Raw genomic sequence first — 20,227 nt, forward strand, 5'->3', positions numbered from 1 at the left:
CCAGACGTTTAAAAGATGTTGGTGATACTGCATAATATCCTACTAAAGAATTACTTAATAAAAAGCTTGTTTATTTCATAATATATAAACATTTTTAAAAGTTTACTAAGACTTTTGTGAGGTAAAATTTCTGGCCCTTTTTGGTTTTTAATTTTTAAAAATTAATTTTTAATATTTTTAAGAAAAATTTCATCTAGTTTTGTTAAAAATTGATTATAGATCTTATAATTAAATACCTATTCCAAAGCATTAACTCTAACCAATGGATAGGGTCCTATTTCATTGGAAGTCGTAGGTGTATGAACATAGTTGGGAGCCACTGTATATCAAAATATCGGATATTTTTGAAAGTATCATATTTTTGAACCCTGGCTTTAGCATACTTTTGGACAGTTAAAGACACTTTCGGACAGTTTTGGACGGTAAAAACCACTTGTCCTATCCTAAACCAGTTTCGGACAATCCAAAAACCCAACCGTGCCCCTTAACCATTGTACACATGTAGCTTATTAAATGCCTGTAGTTCAGTGCAATTTAGTATTTATATGAACCAATTGTTCTTTGCATAAACTATAGTATGAATTTATTAGTAGATTTAGTATTCCTCTAAGTGTGGATTAAAAAAATATATTCATCGAGAAGTTATGATAGAAAATAGATGACAGGTTAGAGAACCTTGGCTGCGAAGCAAAAATGGCCTTTATAATATTGTAAATACACAAACTTTCTTGACCTGGCAGCTATTCAAAATAATTTAATTACTTAAAAAAGTGTGACTGTACAGTGGCTCCCAAAAATGTTCGTACACCTACGACTTTCAATGAAATAGGCCTTTATCCATTGGGTGGAATTAATATTTCAGAATAGGTATTTAATTACCAGATCTATGATCGGTTTTCAACAAAATTATATATATATATTTTTTTTTTTTAATATTAAAACTTAATCTTTTAAAAATCAAAAACCAAAAAGTGCCAGAAATTTTATCTCACAAAAGTCTTTGTACACTTTAAAAAATGTCTATATATTATTGAATAATCTAACTTATTATTAAGTTATTATTTAGTAGAATATCATGCAGTATCGACAACACCTTTTAAAGGTCTGGGAATAGATTTCATTCTTTTTTCTTTCTTTTTTTTTGCGTAATTTCTGATCAAGTGTTCAACCACACTTCGAGTCTTACTGTTTCTAGCTCTATTTTCGTTCCAAAGCCGTATTTTCGTAATCTAGCCTCCAGATATCTCTAAATATGGTACATTAAGTTCAAATCTAGAGATTGAAGGGGTATTTTTTCTAAACTTTAGGACACTTTTTGAGGCACTAGACGCAAACGCTGAAAACCGTGTGCTTCTTATCGTTATCTTGATAAAAAGACAACGTTGTTTCAGATAAGCAAATTTTCGGCTAAGAGTTTAAAATTTGTTTTTAAAATATTTAAATGAAGAGCATGACTCATTATTTCATCAAAAAATTCCTAACTACCAAGTCCTGGTGCTGATATGCACCCTCACACAAGAACACCTTCACCGTCCTGATTAACTGCTCCAACCAAGTTCTTTAGATTAAGTTCCTAATTTTTTCTTCTATTTACAATAATACAACAATTTAACCAAAAATGTTGAATTCATTTCTATTTGTAAGTAAGACGTAAACCAAAACGTTTTGAACTTATTTATCATTGATTTTGCGACGATAGGCGTAAGCTTTCTGTTTTTCGTTTGACCAAGAAAATTTTTGCGGATGGAGGTTCCATTTAATCCAGCTAATCAGAGAACTTGGCGAACAATTTTAGGTGAAAATTAAATGTAAAAATTTTTAACTCTGCAGGAACTTTTACAGCACTTAAATGTGTATTTTTCGCAAATTCTTTAACTGTAAATCTCCAATCATGCTTTGTCAACTTTGCGTGTTGACCTTTTCTTACCTTGTTTTCGGTCCGATTCTTTTCTTTAAAGCATTTTATCAAGTACTTTACTATAGAATGGAATAAATTAGCTAATTTAGAGACATTTCAAACCAATTTACCAATACTGTGAGGAAAAAATTCAAATTTAGAATGATGTTTGTGGTTTTTTATGAATACCAGCCATTTTAAAGTAATAAGCACAATATTAAGGAATAAATAAACAAAAAATTAAAGCCAAATGACTTTTAAGGGTCAACACAATGCAAAAATAATAAAAAAAAATGACATATGATAAATTTTAACCATGAATTTAATCGAAAATATTTCATGAAGACTTTTGTGGCATATTATTTCTGTCTCTTCATTTTTTGACCCATTTCAAAGAAAAGATCCGTCAATATTTTGAAAAAACTACAGGGTTTTATTTAGAATGACATAGGAATGATGTGAAAAAAAATTGGACTTCATATTATAATTCAGTTTTGCGTTATTTCGATTTTACTAAAAAATTTCAAAGGGTACGAACACTTTTAGGCGCCACTGTATGTGAAAAATAGAAATGCACCAATACCATATTTGACCGAATATTGAATATTCGACTAATTTTCTAACCGAATATTCAGTTCAATTCTCAATGTCTGGTTAGTTTTTTTTAAAACTGTATTTTAATTTTATGAAAATTTAAAATAGCTCAACTGTTTTGCCTGTGTGATTTATGTGAAATTTAAATGCTGTTCCATTTTAAATCCTAAATTTATCTTCCTCAAAATATAAAACTAATAAAAAATTAAATCAATTCAAAGGGGCCATTTCACAGTATTTTGTCCAAATGTAAAGTCCACAATGCGACACTTTTTTTACCATAACTAAATTACTGTTTGATTAGCCAAAAATCCTACCTACATATAAACTCAAAATAAAACAATGTGCTAATCAAAAGATAACTTAAATAGTTATGGCAAAAAAAGGGTCATGTTGCAGACTCTACATTTGGACAAAATACTGTAAAATGGCCCCAAGGCAAATAAAACTGGTAAGTGACAAATTTAGTTTTTGTTTATCAGAAGTTTGGCATTCATTGCTACCGTATTACCCCACATTATCCAGCATGCCGAAAAAAAGCGAGGTTGACCAGCATGCCGGGAAATTCGAATTTTCCGGCATGCCGGATAATTCGAGGTTTATTTTGCATCGAAACAAAAGTAAATTTCCCCATTCAGTTCCAATCAAAAAGCAAACCACTGTAAGTTAAAAAAATAAATAAATCTCGAAAGTAACCTTTTTTTCAAAAAAAAAAAAGCATATTGCATATGATATGTGCTTGTATGGTAGGTCATTAATTATGGATTTAGTTATATGAAAATAAAGTAATCAATTCAGAAGCAATCATCGTTATTGCGATTTGTTAATAGTTTTTTTAAAATAAATTATTTTAGGTTCCTTTTAGAGAGGCAAGTTTAATTTTTATTTATTGAATGTCTATGGTAAATTCTTTAGCATTGGTTACTTACTGTTTAAATGTTTGCTTACTTAGTTTTAATTTAATTTTTATAAAATTATTCGTTAATAAACAATATTTTTCTTGTTAAAATAAGAAATGACATTGGTAGTAAATATTTTTACAAACTTAAGCTGTTTATTAATATTAATAAGACATGTACAGAATTTATATTAATTTTTAAGCTGAACATATGTTTTTTATAGTATTTTTTTTTCCCTAACCGTGATTTTTTCCGGCATGCCGAATAATGCGGGGTAATACGGTAATTAGTTTCTTTTCTGATGCATGATTTCATAACTGATAATCATGATAACTTTTATGTTATAGAGAATCTTGTAGACCCCTTAATGGCCTAATGTTCTTGCACCATAATTTACCATTATTAAACTTTGATTACAGTGATTAATGTAATTGCATTGTTTTTAAACAATAGATAATGTTTCAGATGTTATATTTGAGTGAATTAAGTAACTGCAAAATTTGTATCTGCTTCATGAAAATTTAACCCCCTCCCTCCCCTTTCATGGATCGATCCACGGGAGGGGGATGGTGGCGATATGTTCCCCACCGCAAAAGTTAAACATTTTCCGGGAGAAGGCCTCTCCTCTCCCTAACATCACAATAAATCGTCAATCATTCTTATACACAAAGATAAATATGTTTCAGGGATGATCCCCCTGTCCTCTTCCTCCCAATCTCACCAAAGATTTTCTAAAATTTTGCGTTTTTAGGACTTGAAATTTGGAAAAATTTCTCAAACCCCCCTTTCCTCTCTTAACGCTGCCAAAGATGAGCAACAATTGCATTTTTAAGCCCCCTATTTCGAAACATTGATGGGAAAGCCGGGGGAAGACCACATAACCCCTACTCTCTCTAATACAAAAAATCGTCTAAAATTGCTTTTCTGGAACTTCAATATCGAAACACTTCCGGGTAAGAGTTCTGATCCTCATACGTTCGCCTAACGTCATCAAAGGGGAAGATGAACCTTGCGTTTTTGCGACTTCCATTCCGAATTTTTTCTTTTGAGAGCTCCCGAACCCTTTCTCTAACATAATCAAGGATCGTCTAAAAATTGCTTTTTTGCAACTAACGTATCGAAAAATGACCGAGGAACAATTCCTGAACCCCTTCTCTTGCTAGGGCCCCCTTCCGTCTCCTCCTTAACGCTGCCAAAGATGTAGATGGCTTTTTTTAAAAACTCGAATTTCGAAATATTTCCGGAGGAAGAACTTCAAACCTGCAATTGTGAAAGATCGTCTGAAATCACGTTTTTGTAACTTCGATTCTTAAGTTACTAAAAGATGACCTTCAAATACGTTTTCAAGACATCAATTTCGAAATAGTCACGTGGGAAAGGAATCTCTCCTCTCTTAAATTCACTAAAAACATCTAAAATAACATTTGGTTTGAAGCTCTGTACGCCTCATACCTTCTCTTAACATCAGCAAAGATGGCCTAATTGCGTATTTAAAACTTCCTATGCCAAAAAATTTCCGGGGAAAAACCTCGAACCCCTCTTTCCGTGACATCATTCAGCATCGTCTAAAATTGCGCTTTTCGGTTTTTGCGTCCAATATCGAAAATAGGGCAAAGTTTCAGAACCCTCATTGATGTGTCGAAGATGGTCTTTTTGACTTCAATTAAAAATAAACTTCGAGTCTCCCCCCCCCTACTCCTTCCCTCCCTCCCAGGGTTCGAAAATAACATGATATTTTTTAAAATATCCGATATTTTGATATATATATCGGATATTTTGATATATATCCGATGTTTTCAATCAACACAAACAAACTAAAGTCTTCAAAATAGTAAATGCATCCTCAAATCACTCTTTATTTTTTTATATTATTACTACTGTATGTCGATTCAAATTTTTTTTTTTTAAATAATGTGGTTGTTTCCTTCAGTCAAAAGTACTATACTTTTAGTCACTGAAATTGATAGAATAAGCAAAAAAAAAAAAAAAAAAAACCATGGACTCGGAAAATTTTTTCATTTTCCTAACAGTTATTTTTTAATTATTTTTTTAAATGTCCGATTTTGCAGACAAGGCGTGGTCTTGATAACGTCACAAATGATGCTCTTTTTGGCGCATTTTTTACCGAGTTTCCACGTTAAGATAATCAAGAAGCGAATTAAAATTGCGCTCTACGCTTGCTATCAACCATATCGTTGCCCATACACGTGAGTAAAGATGCGAATTAAATATTTTGCTCTTTGAATGGCAACACAGAGGGGCATTTCATCATTTGTGATGTCATCGGCAAGAAATGTAAACAATAAAAGCGCAACGATTTAAGTAATTTTTTAAAATATTAAACTTACACAAATTATTTAAAAAATGGTTAGATCCTATGTTTTTAAACATTTTCTTTCAGAAAAAATATTTTTAAAATTTTGGAAACGACCCCATTAAACCTAATATTTTATTTTACATTTTTATCAATTTTAAATGGAATTAATTTAGCATCAGCGGTTTTACTAATTTTTCTTCTGTTAGCTACTTTTACACAGTTTTATTATTCAGAAATAAAAAATATGCAGTAGTTGGTGCACAGTCATAAGACACTTTTTCCCCCTGACCAATGTTTAATACTTAATGAGGAACTTTCAATATAAATCAAAATTGTTGCAAATAATTTTATGAATATAAAATGAAAAGGAGTATTATATTACTTCGTTATATTAATGATGTATTAAAACATCATAAAAATATAGCATATAACTTTTTGTTTATTTTTAACAACAAATGAACAATATTACTATGATAAATCAAATTTTTATATTGAAAATATCGTAGTTGAAAAAATAAATATAGAAAATATTAGAATAACATGATATTTTCAAAATAAATATCGGATATATATATCGGAGAACCGTGCAGCTCCCTCCTAAAATCGCCAAGGATTAGTTCTAAAAACAATGTTTTCTGACGATAACCCGTAACCTCCACGATTTATGCACAAATGTTAAGCAGCCAATTAACGAATGCAACACTATTTTTATTTATATTTTATTTGCAATTCCAATTTTCTTACTAATTATTCTCCCTGATCAGTACGAAAACTGATCAACCTTTCCTTTGCTAAGGAAAAAAGTGCAGTTCAGGATCTAAATCTAAATTACTGTTAAAAATACCTCTCGAGTTCAAACGAATCAAAAGTTTAAGAATTTGAGTTAGATAATGGATCCAGTCCCAAAATACTGTCCCCCCCCCCATCCTTGAAACTCTTAGCACTTTCAACTTTCATTTAATCGCTTCACGTAATTGTTAAAAATAAATAAATTAAAAAACACGATTCTTTTCACTCTTTAAAACTAGTTTCATTAGTATTCCTATCCCTCCCTATTTAATGATTACAGGTCCACCACTAGCAACCAAAACAGCGAGGCGAGTAAAGAGACTATTTTAGCCAAAATGAGGATAAAAACGACTGTTTTTACTATGTTGTTACAAGAAAAAACGAGAATAGCGAGTAAAATTAAAAGAAAATCATTTTTCTTTTCTTTTCTTTTTTCTTTTCTTTTCTTTTTTTTTTTTTTTTTTAACAAGCTTACTAAAATGATGGAAAACAAATGAAATGTCATAAAACATGTTTGCAATCCGAAATGTGCTATTTTCATATTTTTGCACGACCAGATTTCGATTGTACGGTTGTGATTTTGTAAAGCATTCGTTTTTGCGACCTCGATTTTTCTCAAGTGTTCGTTTTCAAGACTAGTTACTTCCTACTACTGAACTAGTCTTACTTTCATTGGAAAGTTCGCGAATCTTACGTTTCTAGTGTAGTAATGCGGTCAGTCTTTTACTGTAGTCTTGAATTAACTATCAGACAATAAAAAAACTATGTACAGTGGCTCCCAAAAGTGTTCGTACACCTACGACTTTCAATGAAATAGGCCCTTATCCATTGGTTATAATTAATATTTCGGAATAGGTATTTTATTATAAGATCTATGATCTATTTTTAACAAAACTACATGAAAATTTTTAATAAAACATTAAAACTTAACTTTTAAAAAATCAAAAAACAAAAAGTGCCGGAAATTTTATCTCACAAAAGTCTTCGTACACTTTGAAAAAAATGTCAAAAAGTTAGTAAATAATCTAACTTTTTACTAAGTTATTATTTAGTAGAATATCATGCAGTAACAACAACTGCTTTTAAACGTCTGTGAATATATTTCATTGTTTTTTCTTTCTTTTTTTGTGTAATTTCTGAGTAAGTTTTCAGTCGAACTACGAGTCTTACTGTTTCTAGTTCGCTTTTCGTTTCAATGGTGTATTTTCGTAAGCTAGCCACCAGATATCTCCAAATATGTTCCATTAAGTTTAAATCTGGCGATTGATGAGATATTTCTAAGCTTAAGGACAAAATTTGAGGCACCAAACGCGAACTTGTGCTTTTTATCGTTATCTTGATAAAAAAACAAAGTTGTTTCCGATTACCAAATTTTGGGCTAATAGTTTAAAATTGTTTTTAAAAATATTTAAATGAACAGCATAATTCATTATTTCACCAAAAAATTCCAAATTTCCAAGTCCTTATGCTGAGATTCACCCTCACACAAAAACACCTTCACCGTCATGATTAACTGATCCAACTAAGTTCTTAAGTTTAAATTCCTCATTTTTTTTTTCATTTACAATTATACAACAATTTAACCCAAAATGTTGAATTTATTGTCATCTATTATTTAGACGTTGTTCCAAAACGTTTTGAGCTTATTTATCATTGATTTTACGACGGAAAGCGTAAGCTTACTTTTTTCGCACGAACAAGAAAATTTCTGCGTTAAGAGGTCCCATTTAATCCAGCTAATCAGAAACCTTGGCGAACAATTTTAGGTAAAAATTAAACGTAAAATGTTTCATTCAATTCTGCAGAAATTTTTTCAGTTCTGAAATGTGTATTTTTCATGTTTTTTTTAACTGTAAACCTCCGATCACGCTTTGTTAACTTTGCCAGTTGACCTTTTCTTACCTTGTTTGCGATCCAATTCTTGTCTTAAAAGCATTTTTTCAAGCACTTCACTAAAGAATGGTATAAATTAAGCAATTTACAGACATTTTAAACCAATTTACGGCTACTGTGGGGGGGGGGGGGAATCAAATTTCGAGTCGTGTTTGTTGTTTTCTACTCATACCTGCCATTTAAAAATAATAAGCAGAATATTAGGGAATAAATACACAAAAAAATTAAAGGCAAATGACTTTATAGCATCATTACAATGCAAAAATAATAAAAAAACCACATATGATAATTTTAATTATGAATTTATTCGAAAATATTTCAGTGTACGATGACTTTTGTAGTGTATCTTTTCTCTGTATCTTCGTTTTTTGACAAATTTCAAAAATAAAATCTGGCAATATTTTGAAAAAAACTATTGGGTTTTATTCGGAATGGCATAGGAATGGTGAGAAAAAAATTGGACTTCATATTCGAATTCAGTTTTGCGTTATTTTGGTTTTACTACAAAATTTCAAGGTGTACGAACACTTTTGGGAGCCACTGTATGTTATCTTATGGCTATCACGAAACTTTCTTCTATATCCATATTATGAATTCTTGGATACAACGTAGTATTAAACTTTCTAAATAGTAATTCTTTTTATGTTTATATATGCCTAATCTGTTGTAGCCTGGCTAAATTTGGCGCTTATCTCATTAATTTTCGCTTAAAAACTACCGCAGTTTTTGAAATTCTACCTGTATGTTGACTTTGCGTGCTATGCACTATTTAACATTATGCATATGGGATTGGCTAGAAATTTAAGAGCTATGGTCAAGTTAGCATCATTTTTGGCGACTAATTTTAAGCGCCAAATTTGGTGAGAAATTCCCAAATTGTGCCAAGCTTGGTGAAATTTCGAACATAAACGTAAATAATATTTCAACGCTAATAAAGTAATAATGAATGGACAAACCCTGTAACCTCTAGAAATTCCTAGAATCAGGTAAATGATATCAATCCCCACGCCTGTTTAAACAAGGAAGCAATATTCCCAACACGAAAAAAAGAAAAAAAAAAAAAAAAAACACGCAAATCCTTGCGACACGCAAGGCAAAGAACGAAAATTGAAAATTATTTTTAAAACCTTGTTTAAATTAAATACAAACAGTTTATTTGTTAACAAATAGAAGATGGCAAGGAAAAAAAAAAACTATTTAGACCATTGAGATTTTCCGATCATTTATCAACTAAAATCACAAAATATACGCAGACGACAATCTATTGCGATTTACCTTTCGTATTGTTGCATTAATAAAGCGATTTATTTTTATTCACACACCAGAATTGCAAAAATCAGCCCCCCTTGAAGCGTTGGCTCCAAAATTGAATCCCCCCCCCCCAACGATGTTTTATGTTTTTTCCTGTTATGCCTCTGGGTTATTGATTTTGTGCGATCATTATTGCAGTTTGTGCAATTTTAACTTTGTTTTATGGTACTTAAAGCTATTTATTACGGGTGCAAGTAGTAATTTAATAAAACATCATTTTAGAGAAATTTGAAAAGAAGTTTTATTCTGTTTTTGACAGTGTAAAAGTAACATTTCGACTTCAAAGGAAAATTGCGCTTTGATACAATTTGAAACCGTACAATGTCCCAAGTCACCTGATTCAACTACTATACGAATAGTTGACACGTTTCTCGCGAAGCTTGCTAGTGAGATAACCCTGATGTATTCCAATACTTTACTTAAATATCATCAGGTGACTTGTGGAATCCTTGCTTCAAAAGTAAAACACTCTTAGTATGGATTGTCAGGATAGGGGGAGTGTGATTATGTCTCCTCCTAAAGCGACCAAATATTGCCAGATCTGCCTTTTAGGAGTAATATTTCTATTCGCTCTGCCCCCACCTCGCCCACCAAAAAAGTAAAGACCGGGAGCTGGATCGCCCTTGCCTGTTGGAGCAAATTATTTCAATACGTTAAACTAGTCTTGCAGAAAGTCATCCCCTAATTGTGAAAACAGATTCTGCTGACACGGACGTGAGGCTTCACTTGTTTGTAAGTGCTGACACTATAATTATGAAATGCTAATGAAGCCCAAGTTTCGCGCGAAGTAATTTTATATCGTACTGCTATGCTTTTTTTTTAATTGTTTTTTTTTAAATTCTCTTTATGGATGAAAGATAAGCATTTTGGTCAATCGTCTTAATATCTGAGCCGTTATCTCGGGTCGTGTCCGCAGAAATTAGATTTTATTTATTCTCATCAAGTTCAAGTTTTCTTGATATTGCTTACAGCACGTATTAGAATATTGGATTGAAATGCGTACTTTTTGAATCCGTCAGGAGAACTTGATTTTCACTTCTAAGGTTTTTAATTTTCTTTAAAATTGGGCATTATACGAAGAAGAATCGTTTAGAGTAGGGATGCGTCGAATACCATATTTAGCTGAATACCAAATTTCTGGTTAAATTATTTAAAATTTATTTTGTGAAATTTAAATGCATTTCCATTTTCTGAATTTATCTACTTTGAAAGTATATTAATTTAAAATAAATAAAACATTAATCATTCCAATAGCAAAACGTGACTAATGTGGTTTACGTTTATTTGAAATTTTGCATTAATTGATAATTAGTTTCTTCCCTTATAAATGATTTATTTGATGGTAACGTGTTGTGTGAAAATGAAAAATCTACAGAACCCCTAATGTTAATGTACTATAATTCACCATTAACTACTATGATCAGAAAGAAAATCCTGCAAATTAAAAAAAAAAAAAATTGCAATAGTAAGGTTGATATTACAAGTCAAAAATTTTAGGAAAGATTGAAAATCAACAAAATATAAATTTAACATCTGAGTGCTTTCTCTTTCATTAAATTACTTTAAATGTAATAATCGTAGTTGCATCCCCCCCCCCTTCCCCATGATACTATACTATAACTTAAATTTCTTGTGCTCCCCTTTAAACCGACCAAAGGTAGCCTAAAACTGCGCTTTGTGTACTTATATTTCAAAAAATCTGCCCCAGGACCCCTACTTTTGCCTGCCCCCCCCCCAAAGGACATTTATGACCCCGCCTCCTTTCGGAAATGACCCCCCTTCAAAACCAGAACCTGGATCCGCCCCTTGGTGTAAATATTTGATCTTCAATGTCAGATACATCTTTCCCAAGTATAAAGTAGTTTAAGCTTTCGCATTTTTTCACGCTTTACCTGACTTGTGGCCCAACCGTAGCGCGCTCGTTTGGAAACCAGAAGGGTCTGAATTTCCTGGTTTTTTCCTTTCAGTAAGCAAATTCAGCCACCCATGGAAGTGCTTAGAAAGGGTATTATTATTTTATTATTAGTATTTTAGATGTTTCACACCGGGGGAAGGGGGAATAACGAACCGAATTTTGTCTGGCGCAGCACAGCCTATTGAGGCTCACGTTCGATATACCACATTAATTTCGGACCACTCGTGAATCAACACATAAACACAGACCTCTGTTTTTTTTTTTTTTTTTGCTGTTGATGAACTTATGATTTAAATCATTTTGGAAAAAATTTAACCGATAAGAACATGTTGTTATTATTATTTTAATGGCATAACTTTTCTGGTTTGTGAATTGATTTCATAATTTTCTTCAAATAATTTCATATTTATTTAAAAATTGACTCTACTATTTTTTATGCTTCAGTAAACGAACCATTAGATCTTAAGGCAGACTTTATTCCACCGGTATCACTGCCAAATTCGTATTCGCCTCCACAGTACGTAATCTTTGTTAAGCGCGCATATCCGGCGGAAATGTTTTCAAAGTCGACTAGTCGCATTCTGCGACGATAAAATTAAACGATCCGCAGAATTTTCCACCACTAACTTTTTTCAAAGTCATCGACTTCTCATACAAACCGGACCATTCAGCGAAGCCAATTAGCTGAAATCGTGAAGAAAAATATCGCAACCAGTCATCAAATGTGATCGCAACTTCTTGTGGGCGTTTCGCAATGTGACTTTCACGAGCTCAGAACTTCACCGGTTGCCTCGGCAAAAAACGTGTTCTTGAACGTCAGACTGGTCTCCTACAAGCATGCGCGGGCGTTCACCCGATTCTTATGCGTTTTACTTTCTCTTCAACAACTCCTGACACATATTTGAGCATCGATCGCAATAACATGACTACTTCACTTCCGCATTTTTTCTCCCCCAACTTTTTGGAAATAATATTCGGAGCTATATCAAATTTTCATCTTCAATTTTTCATCGACTGACTCTTGAATAAATGATGTTAATACAGAAAGTCAAGGAAAAAGAAGTTTATTGTACTTTTTTTTTTATCGGTTTATGTTTCATTTATTTTACTTATAATTTTATTCAAATCCTGACAAAGAATTTTCGGTCTTTTCCACGCAAGCAAAGAATTAGAAATTGGAATGCGAGTGTCTGTGAATTTTGTAATGACTCTTACAATGGAGTGTTTATATGAACCAATATGCTTCATTTAAAAACTTTTCTTCAAAGAATAACATTGTCGTAGTGTTTCCGTAGATAAAAAAATGTGCTATTGAAAATAATCAAAAAAAATAAATAAGTAAATAAAAATACATAACAGCACTTTTTGCATTTGTTTTATAAGTTGGCATTCAAATAAACATCAAATTCTGCTTTGTACTTGGAAACTTAAATACTTAAGTATCGTATGTAGTGTCCAAATTCGGCAACTATGTTTCACCCACAGCTGAAATGTTGAAGTATAGCCTTTCTCATATAAAAAAAAAAAAAACGATCTTCCCCCTCAGTGTTTATCCTCAGGATTATGCTTCCAAAGCAGTTAATTTTCTTCCACCCTGTTGAGTTGTGCATAATTCCTGCTCAAACCCAAGATTTTTTTTCGTAGGAACAACGTGAACGACTGAAAACTTTTTTTAGGTTGTCACATGGCGAGTGGCAGCCGTGAACCTTGACATTTACCTCCCTATGTTCCCTCTATGTGCCCATAGCGTACCTGTCGTTCATTTTATTCAATAATCAGTTGTTAATTTAACCAATGACTTGCTGCAGTCAAATATTAATGAAATGAAGAGAGATATGCAAGAAATCATGGTACACTCTCCTGCAGAAATGCAGGACACATACATTTTTACCCTTCTCTCCTATGAAAGAAAAACTTTTTCATGAACTTAAGTCAATTCTTTGTGGAACATTTTTATAATGTTTGAAACTTCGTTTTTTTTTTTTTTTTTTAAAGTTCGTTAAAAATTTTGAATGTTTATTTTGTTAAATGAAAAATTAAAAAAAAACTATTCATGCATAAATTAAGGCAAGAAATATTAATTTTTGGGAATATTTTTTTGTGTGTGATTATTTGATTTTAAAATGTTTCTTTATTTTTGCTTAGGTTGCAAGATCAAGGCTCTTCGGGCAAAAACTAATACCTATATAAAAACTCCTGTCCGAGGCGAAGAACCAGTCTTCGTGGTCACCGGAAGAAAAGAAGATGTTGGTGCAGCCAAAAGGGAAATCTTATCAGCAGCTGAACATTTTAGTCAGATTAGGGCCCAAAGAAAAAATAATATGAATGGATCTTTAGCACCAGGTCCAAATTCAAGCATTCCAGGTCAGACGACCATTCAAGTAAGAGTACCTTACAGGGTTGTAGGTCTTGTTGTTGGCCCCAAAGGGGCCACTATAAAACGAATTCAGCAGCAAACTAATACGTACATTGTGACTCCAAGTCGCGAGAAAGAACCCGTTTTCGAAGTGACCGGGCTTCCTGACAACGTAGAAACAGCACGAAAAGAAATTGAAGCACACATCGCCATGAGAACTGGAGGATTACCGGACTCTTCTTCGGCCAATGGTAGTACCGGCAGCAATTCAACATCTGAAGACGATGACTTTCACGTGAATGGTATCGAAAGGGTTTTCACTACCGCAACAGTGTCAACTTCCAACTATGTTAACTCTCTATACAAATCTGATTATAGCAATTCAAATACTTCGGTATCGCGAGACAGCAATAATATTTTAACTTCTCGGGCACAGGACATATTTACTTTCCCTTCTCACGCTATTCCATCAGACACCGGATCTCCGAAAATGACTGACTTATATTGTCCTCCTAGTTTTCAAAATGGTTTTTCTAATGGCTTCGGACTGTATGATGTTGACGAAGGATTGGGCGACTCTCCCACCTTTGAACAGGCAGTCTTTCCTCCCACCAACAACGTTTGGTCCGATTTTGGCCCAGTCAGAAGCACGGTCTCTCCTCTTTTCGGCACGACTACGACTTCCACGGCACCCTCGGCAGTGCCCAGGAGAAGCAACAGCCTGGGCAGTGCTGATTCTGGGATCTCGGATCCCTTGCTTCTGGAACACCCCCCTGCGCGGCGAATCCGCAGCGATCCCCTAGTAGACTCTCTCGCCAACTTTCCACCAATAACCGCCGTGAGCACGGTCTCAACCATTGCCAATTGTTTTACAGTCACAACTTGCAGTGGCACATCAACCATTGCGGACACAAGCCCGACAGAATCCTCCACCATCAGGAAACCAAAAAGAGACTGTGCAGTGTGCTTCGAGAGCGAAGTGGTTGCCGCCCTGGTGCCATGTGGTCACAACATGTTCTGCATGGAATGTGCCAATCGCATTTGCGAGAAGGCGGAGCCAGAGTGTCCTATCTGCCGCCAGCAAGCTCTCCAAGCCATTCGTATCTACTCCTAATTCCCGAGCTCGTGCAGTCGTGGGTGGGGGAATAGTCTGCTATAATCGTGGGCTGGTCTCTAGAATAACAAGATCTGTGCAACGTACAAATTAGATGTAATAAAACATGTGTACTCCGGAGGATCTGATAGCACTCGACTCTCATTTTCCCTTTACTTTTTCCATCCTTGCCCACCGATATCTCTTTTGCTTCTTTCGTATACAAGCGGCTGGAAAATAAACTACTTAAAACATGTAGAACCTTGCTCACTCAATCTATGTGAAAAATAGTATTAAAATATAAATATTTTATTCTTTCACGTAAAGTTTGTATGTAGGAGGCTTAAGAAAGGTAGCTGGTCATATATGTACTATCGAGTCGATTCGACAAATTGTGTACAGATTTTACATAGTTTGATTACATTATCGCACACTTTGTTCTATGACTATGGATGTGTTTAGTCTTTGAAATTGTTTTTAGAAACATCTATATATACATAAATAAATATATATATATGAATAAATAAATATATATTATAGACATTTAAATATATTGTGTTTTCTCTTATATCATTGCTTAGCTCTTCTATTAGTGTCATTCTTGTATTCCTATTTTTCATGTTTTTCTGTTTTCAAATTTATGAAATAAATTTATAGATTTAATTTTAGTTGTTTAAGTACATCTTCTTAATATTTGGTTTTATTTCAAAATTATAAAAAATAAATGTATTTCAGATAAATTTAATCTAATTAATATTGTATTTATTTTTTAGTCTTCCTTTTATGTGCACAAAGAGCTTGGAATTAATTTATATTTTGTTATTGCTTTCTTTATTTTTGTTTTTGTTTTGCTTATGTATATATAAATATATGATCTCTTATAATTCAGTATAAGATTTTATAAAGTCTGAAGTAATAAAATGTTTTTATTAGAAAGACATGATATGTATTTATAGGTGCTTTAAAATGCTGTGTGTTGTGATTATGACCAAATCTTTCACTAACTTGAATTATCAATGAATATTATATTGTTAAATGTTTTCGTATTGTTTTTGTGTTAAAAGTACATTTCAAACAAAGAATTCTATTAAATAAAGACTTAATTTAATGCTCTATATCATCGAGGTTAAAATATTTATGAAATTATATTTTACATGTTATGATGTTATATATGTATTGTATATTTTAATATATTTAAAATCCCTGTGGCAAAGATGTGTATTATATTTCTAACTATAAAATCGTTTAAAATGAGAAAGTGATCACTAGCATCCGAAACTTTCGTAATTCGTTTTTTCCTGTTGAATTTATAAAAACCATGATTTGTCCTTTGAAAAGCTCATATTTTTATTGCCACTACATGTATGCTCTTCCATTGGAAAGCATTGGTCATAGTCTAGGATAAGGCTTCTCAGGCGGTATTCAGTTAGTTTACATCAGTGTATATCCCTGCAGTTATTTTTATAAGATTTTACATACTCATTACAAATAGTTATTATTGTCATTGCTCGTATGTCATGTTCAGAATATATGCCTAATATAAATGCTAGTATTGAAACAATTGAAAAAAGAGTAAATGTTGTTGATTTTCCTTGAAAGTTGAGGTTTTGTAATATTTTTCTATCTAAGGTTAGTTTGCCTCATTTACAATAGCTAAATCAAACTGTTTAATAATTTATTATATTGAATTAAAGTTATGTAAAGTTCTATTTTATGCAGATAATTAGGTATCGTAGTAAACGGCCTTAATTTCTATGCAACACGCTCTATAGTCAAAAATACTATGCAAGAAAAGTGTTTAAAATATATTTAAATAAATAAGGTTGAATGAAACTGAAGATTTCACTTCTATTGTTTTGGAAATCAGGATCCGAGTTTGAGAAGCCTTGTTACAATAAAGGAAGCAACTCTGCTTTACTTGTTTTGTATACAGTGGTCTGTTAGCTGTTGATACTTCCTCATTGTGATTTATATAACTGACCATAAGCAATCATTCTACAATGTCATATATATTAAATATTCATCAAGACATCTACACTGTTCTCCCCTCAATGTTTGCAATAATTAGCTTGCCACAAATGTAAAGGACTTACTATAGTGAATATATGCAATTCTCCCATCCACGGATTGCGTCTGAATGCTTGAAGAATGCAATATTCCAGTGGTTGGTTGTATGCAATTCTCCCATCCACGGATTGTGTCTGAGTGCTTGAAGAATGCAATATTTCCAGTGGTTGGTTGGAAAAGGTCGTACTTGTTACTGCTTGAATTTGTTGGTGGTTGTGTGGGGCTCAAGTTTGACATGAACTGTGAGTACTAATGAATATTTTACTTTAGAGCTATGCAACAAAATATAAAGTATTAATGACAATGTTTAATTTCTATTTTTTCAATACGAAGTTGTGTAAAAAAAAATCTGTGTTGCAGATGTTAGGCAAGTGAATTTTAGATTTCTATTTCCATGGAAGATATATTCATGATAATGTGTGTCGGTAAATATATTTTATCGTTTCATCGTATAGGAACTGTATTTTGAGTAGGTGAATGAAAATTTTCATAAGCTTTATGTTTTAAATAATGTTCTGCAACTCAGAGTGAATAACTGGATATCATCAAGAAAAAGTTTTTTCATTCTATGGTATCTTGATTAGTTTTATGCAACAATATTCTTTATTATAAAACTGATTTGGTTCTATAGCATGGAATCATTACTTTGTGAATAATATTATTACTTCTCTTTCTTGGTAAACAAAAAACAGGCTTTTCATCTGTTCACTTTTATAAAATAGGGGTGATTCTGTTCAAAGAAGTTAGATTATCTCTAGCAGTCTTCTCAACTTCAAAAAGTCATAAATGTATAAGTGGAGGAAGAAAACTAATTCAATAAACAAGTTTTTTTGTCCTCAAAATCTTTAAAAATTCTTCTAAAACTGTACTTTGTGTGTACACATACAAGCACACATATTTTGTTAGTCATATACCATTGGCGGCGCTGGGGGGGGGGGGGAACCAAAGTTTAATTGCAAATTTTCGAAAAATAAGAAGCTAAAATGCATTTTAAAGACTACAAATTTGAAACTTTCTGGGGGGGGGGAATACCTGGACCCCCCACATAGTTTAATGAAAACTTACCCAGGATTAGGTTCATATCGTCAATACTTAGACATAGTACTGACTTCCTCTTATACCAAACAACTGAAACCCATTATATTTCCCTGTGTTTCAGGTATGTTTGAAACGATTAAGGGGCCATAAATTTCATGTACCCCTTACTTTTTTGAACTCTTGATACACTCATGCGTCTAGGGCAAATTATGTAAAAAGCATCCATAGATTTTTATTTGTCTTTTGTACGTTATCCCACTTAAAATTTCGACACAACCGTAGTTGTTTTTAAAAATTGTATAAATTTCCTGTTTACATAGAATATGTAACCTGTTTTTTCATTTGCATGGGGGGGAGAAGGGAGTAACCACAAATTACCGCCCCAGGTGTCACCCATGCTAGATTCGCCACTCTATATATGCATTACTATTGTCCTTTTTTAAAAAAAATTGCTCTTTCACTCTTTTAGAAAAACTTTTTTTCACAGAATCACCCCTGCTATAAATACCTGATTGGTGTGCCATGCACTCTTTTTTTCCTTTTTTTAAGCATTAGTGTTTTGTAGTGGACTCCTATATAAAAACATCCTGATTCTCAAAGTACTCATTTATATAAGGCTTTGAAGGGTACTACATTTTGCGTATGCAAGTAAGCACTATTCTTAACTTTCTTTCAAAGTAATTTGGTACGTAGATTCTGCGCTGTTTAACGCTCTTAATAATTTTTATTCTTATAACATAACCTCACTACAACGAGAAAACACGAGATGTTTAAGAGAGCCTATTTTTAAGATAACTCTTCAAAAACTTACTCCTCATATCTTAATAAAATTAAGGGCATCTTGAAGATGCATATTTTCAGCTCTTCACCTTCACGGAGTAGATTTTTTAAACACTCTTTTAAGCCATGTTTTTAAAGCAGTAAGAATTGCATCGATGCAGTAATATGAATTCAGTCTCAGTGTATATTTTGTTTTACTGTTCCATGTTTGTACTAATTGATCAAATTACCTGAAGTTTTTACGAGTGTCTACCCAACGTAGAAGTTTACTTAGTGTTTCTATCATCTTTTAAAATACAATAGCAAAACGTAAATTGCATTTCTTTATATTTGTTTTGTGAGAAAAGTCACAACTTCATGTTGTTTGTAAAGTGCTGTTTTCTATATTAGATAATTTGATGTTATTGGTATTTATGCATTTATGTCAGTTTAGTATTTGGTGCACTCTGTGTATGAAATCGAATATAGTTACAAGTAGTTGTATCTTCAGTGTCTTGATTGACATGAATGTTTGTGTTTTCATTTTCATAAATTATTCAGAATATTGTACTTTATGCATACATATATGTATTGTATCTGGTTAATCTATGCAATAATTTATAAAAATCTTAAGTCTAATTTTTTTTACTACAAACCAACTTTCAATTAAAGTCATATTTTATCTATTGTAGTTTTAGAAAATTCTTGAAATTAGAAAAAAAAATCATAAATTTAATAGTAGCAATTAATTGCACTTATAAATGTTTTGGGGAGAGAAAATTTATTTCTTATGGTATTCATATTTTGCTTTAGTTGTGTCTTGATTTAAAAAAAAAAAAAGACATTGAAGCATTAAATTCAATACACTTTTTTAATTTAATAATAATTATTTAATATATTTTTTTTATTCGTCAAGTAACTTTCACATCTAATCTAATCACGTTTCCAGAATGCTTGAAAAAATGGCTATACGAATGTGCTTCAAGCAAAATCAGGCTTTTTTTCACTTAATATTTTTAGTTTAATAACATTTGCTATTTTAATCTTAAAGTCGCTCACTTCATCGGCAGAAATTTAAGATATGTTTTTTATTTTATTAATTATAATTCATTATGTATTTTTTTTTATTTAGTGACTTTTTTTTCTGATGTAGCATTGGTTACAATGTAGCTATCATCTTTAATATTTTTCTAAACCCAAACTAGGATTCTCTGACATTTATGTTTGATGATCATTTTTTGTTAGTTTTATATTAATGTAACATAAATACCTGTCTTACAAATTTGAATATATTTCCTG

At 32.1% G+C, this 20,227-nt stretch overlaps 1 protein-coding gene across 1 annotated transcript in view; it reads left to right on the plus strand.

Moving 5' to 3' along the window:
- Positions 1-15,085, plus strand: part of LOC129217611 (RNA-binding protein MEX3B-like) — a 28,540-nt gene extending 13,455 nt beyond the window's left edge. The window contains exon 2 of the mRNA XM_054851940.1: positions 13,761-15,085. Within this exon, the coding sequence (XP_054707915.1) occupies positions 13,761-15,085 (1,325 nt within the window). The remainder of the gene's footprint in view (positions 1-13,760) is intronic.
- The last annotated feature ends 5,142 nt before the right edge of the window (positions 15,086-20,227 follow it).

The sequence above is a fragment of the Uloborus diversus genome, chromosome 2, assembly GCF_026930045.1.
Source record: "Uloborus diversus isolate 005 chromosome 2, Udiv.v.3.1, whole genome shotgun sequence".
Lineage (NCBI taxonomy): Eukaryota > Metazoa > Arthropoda > Arachnida > Araneae > Uloboridae > Uloborus > Uloborus diversus.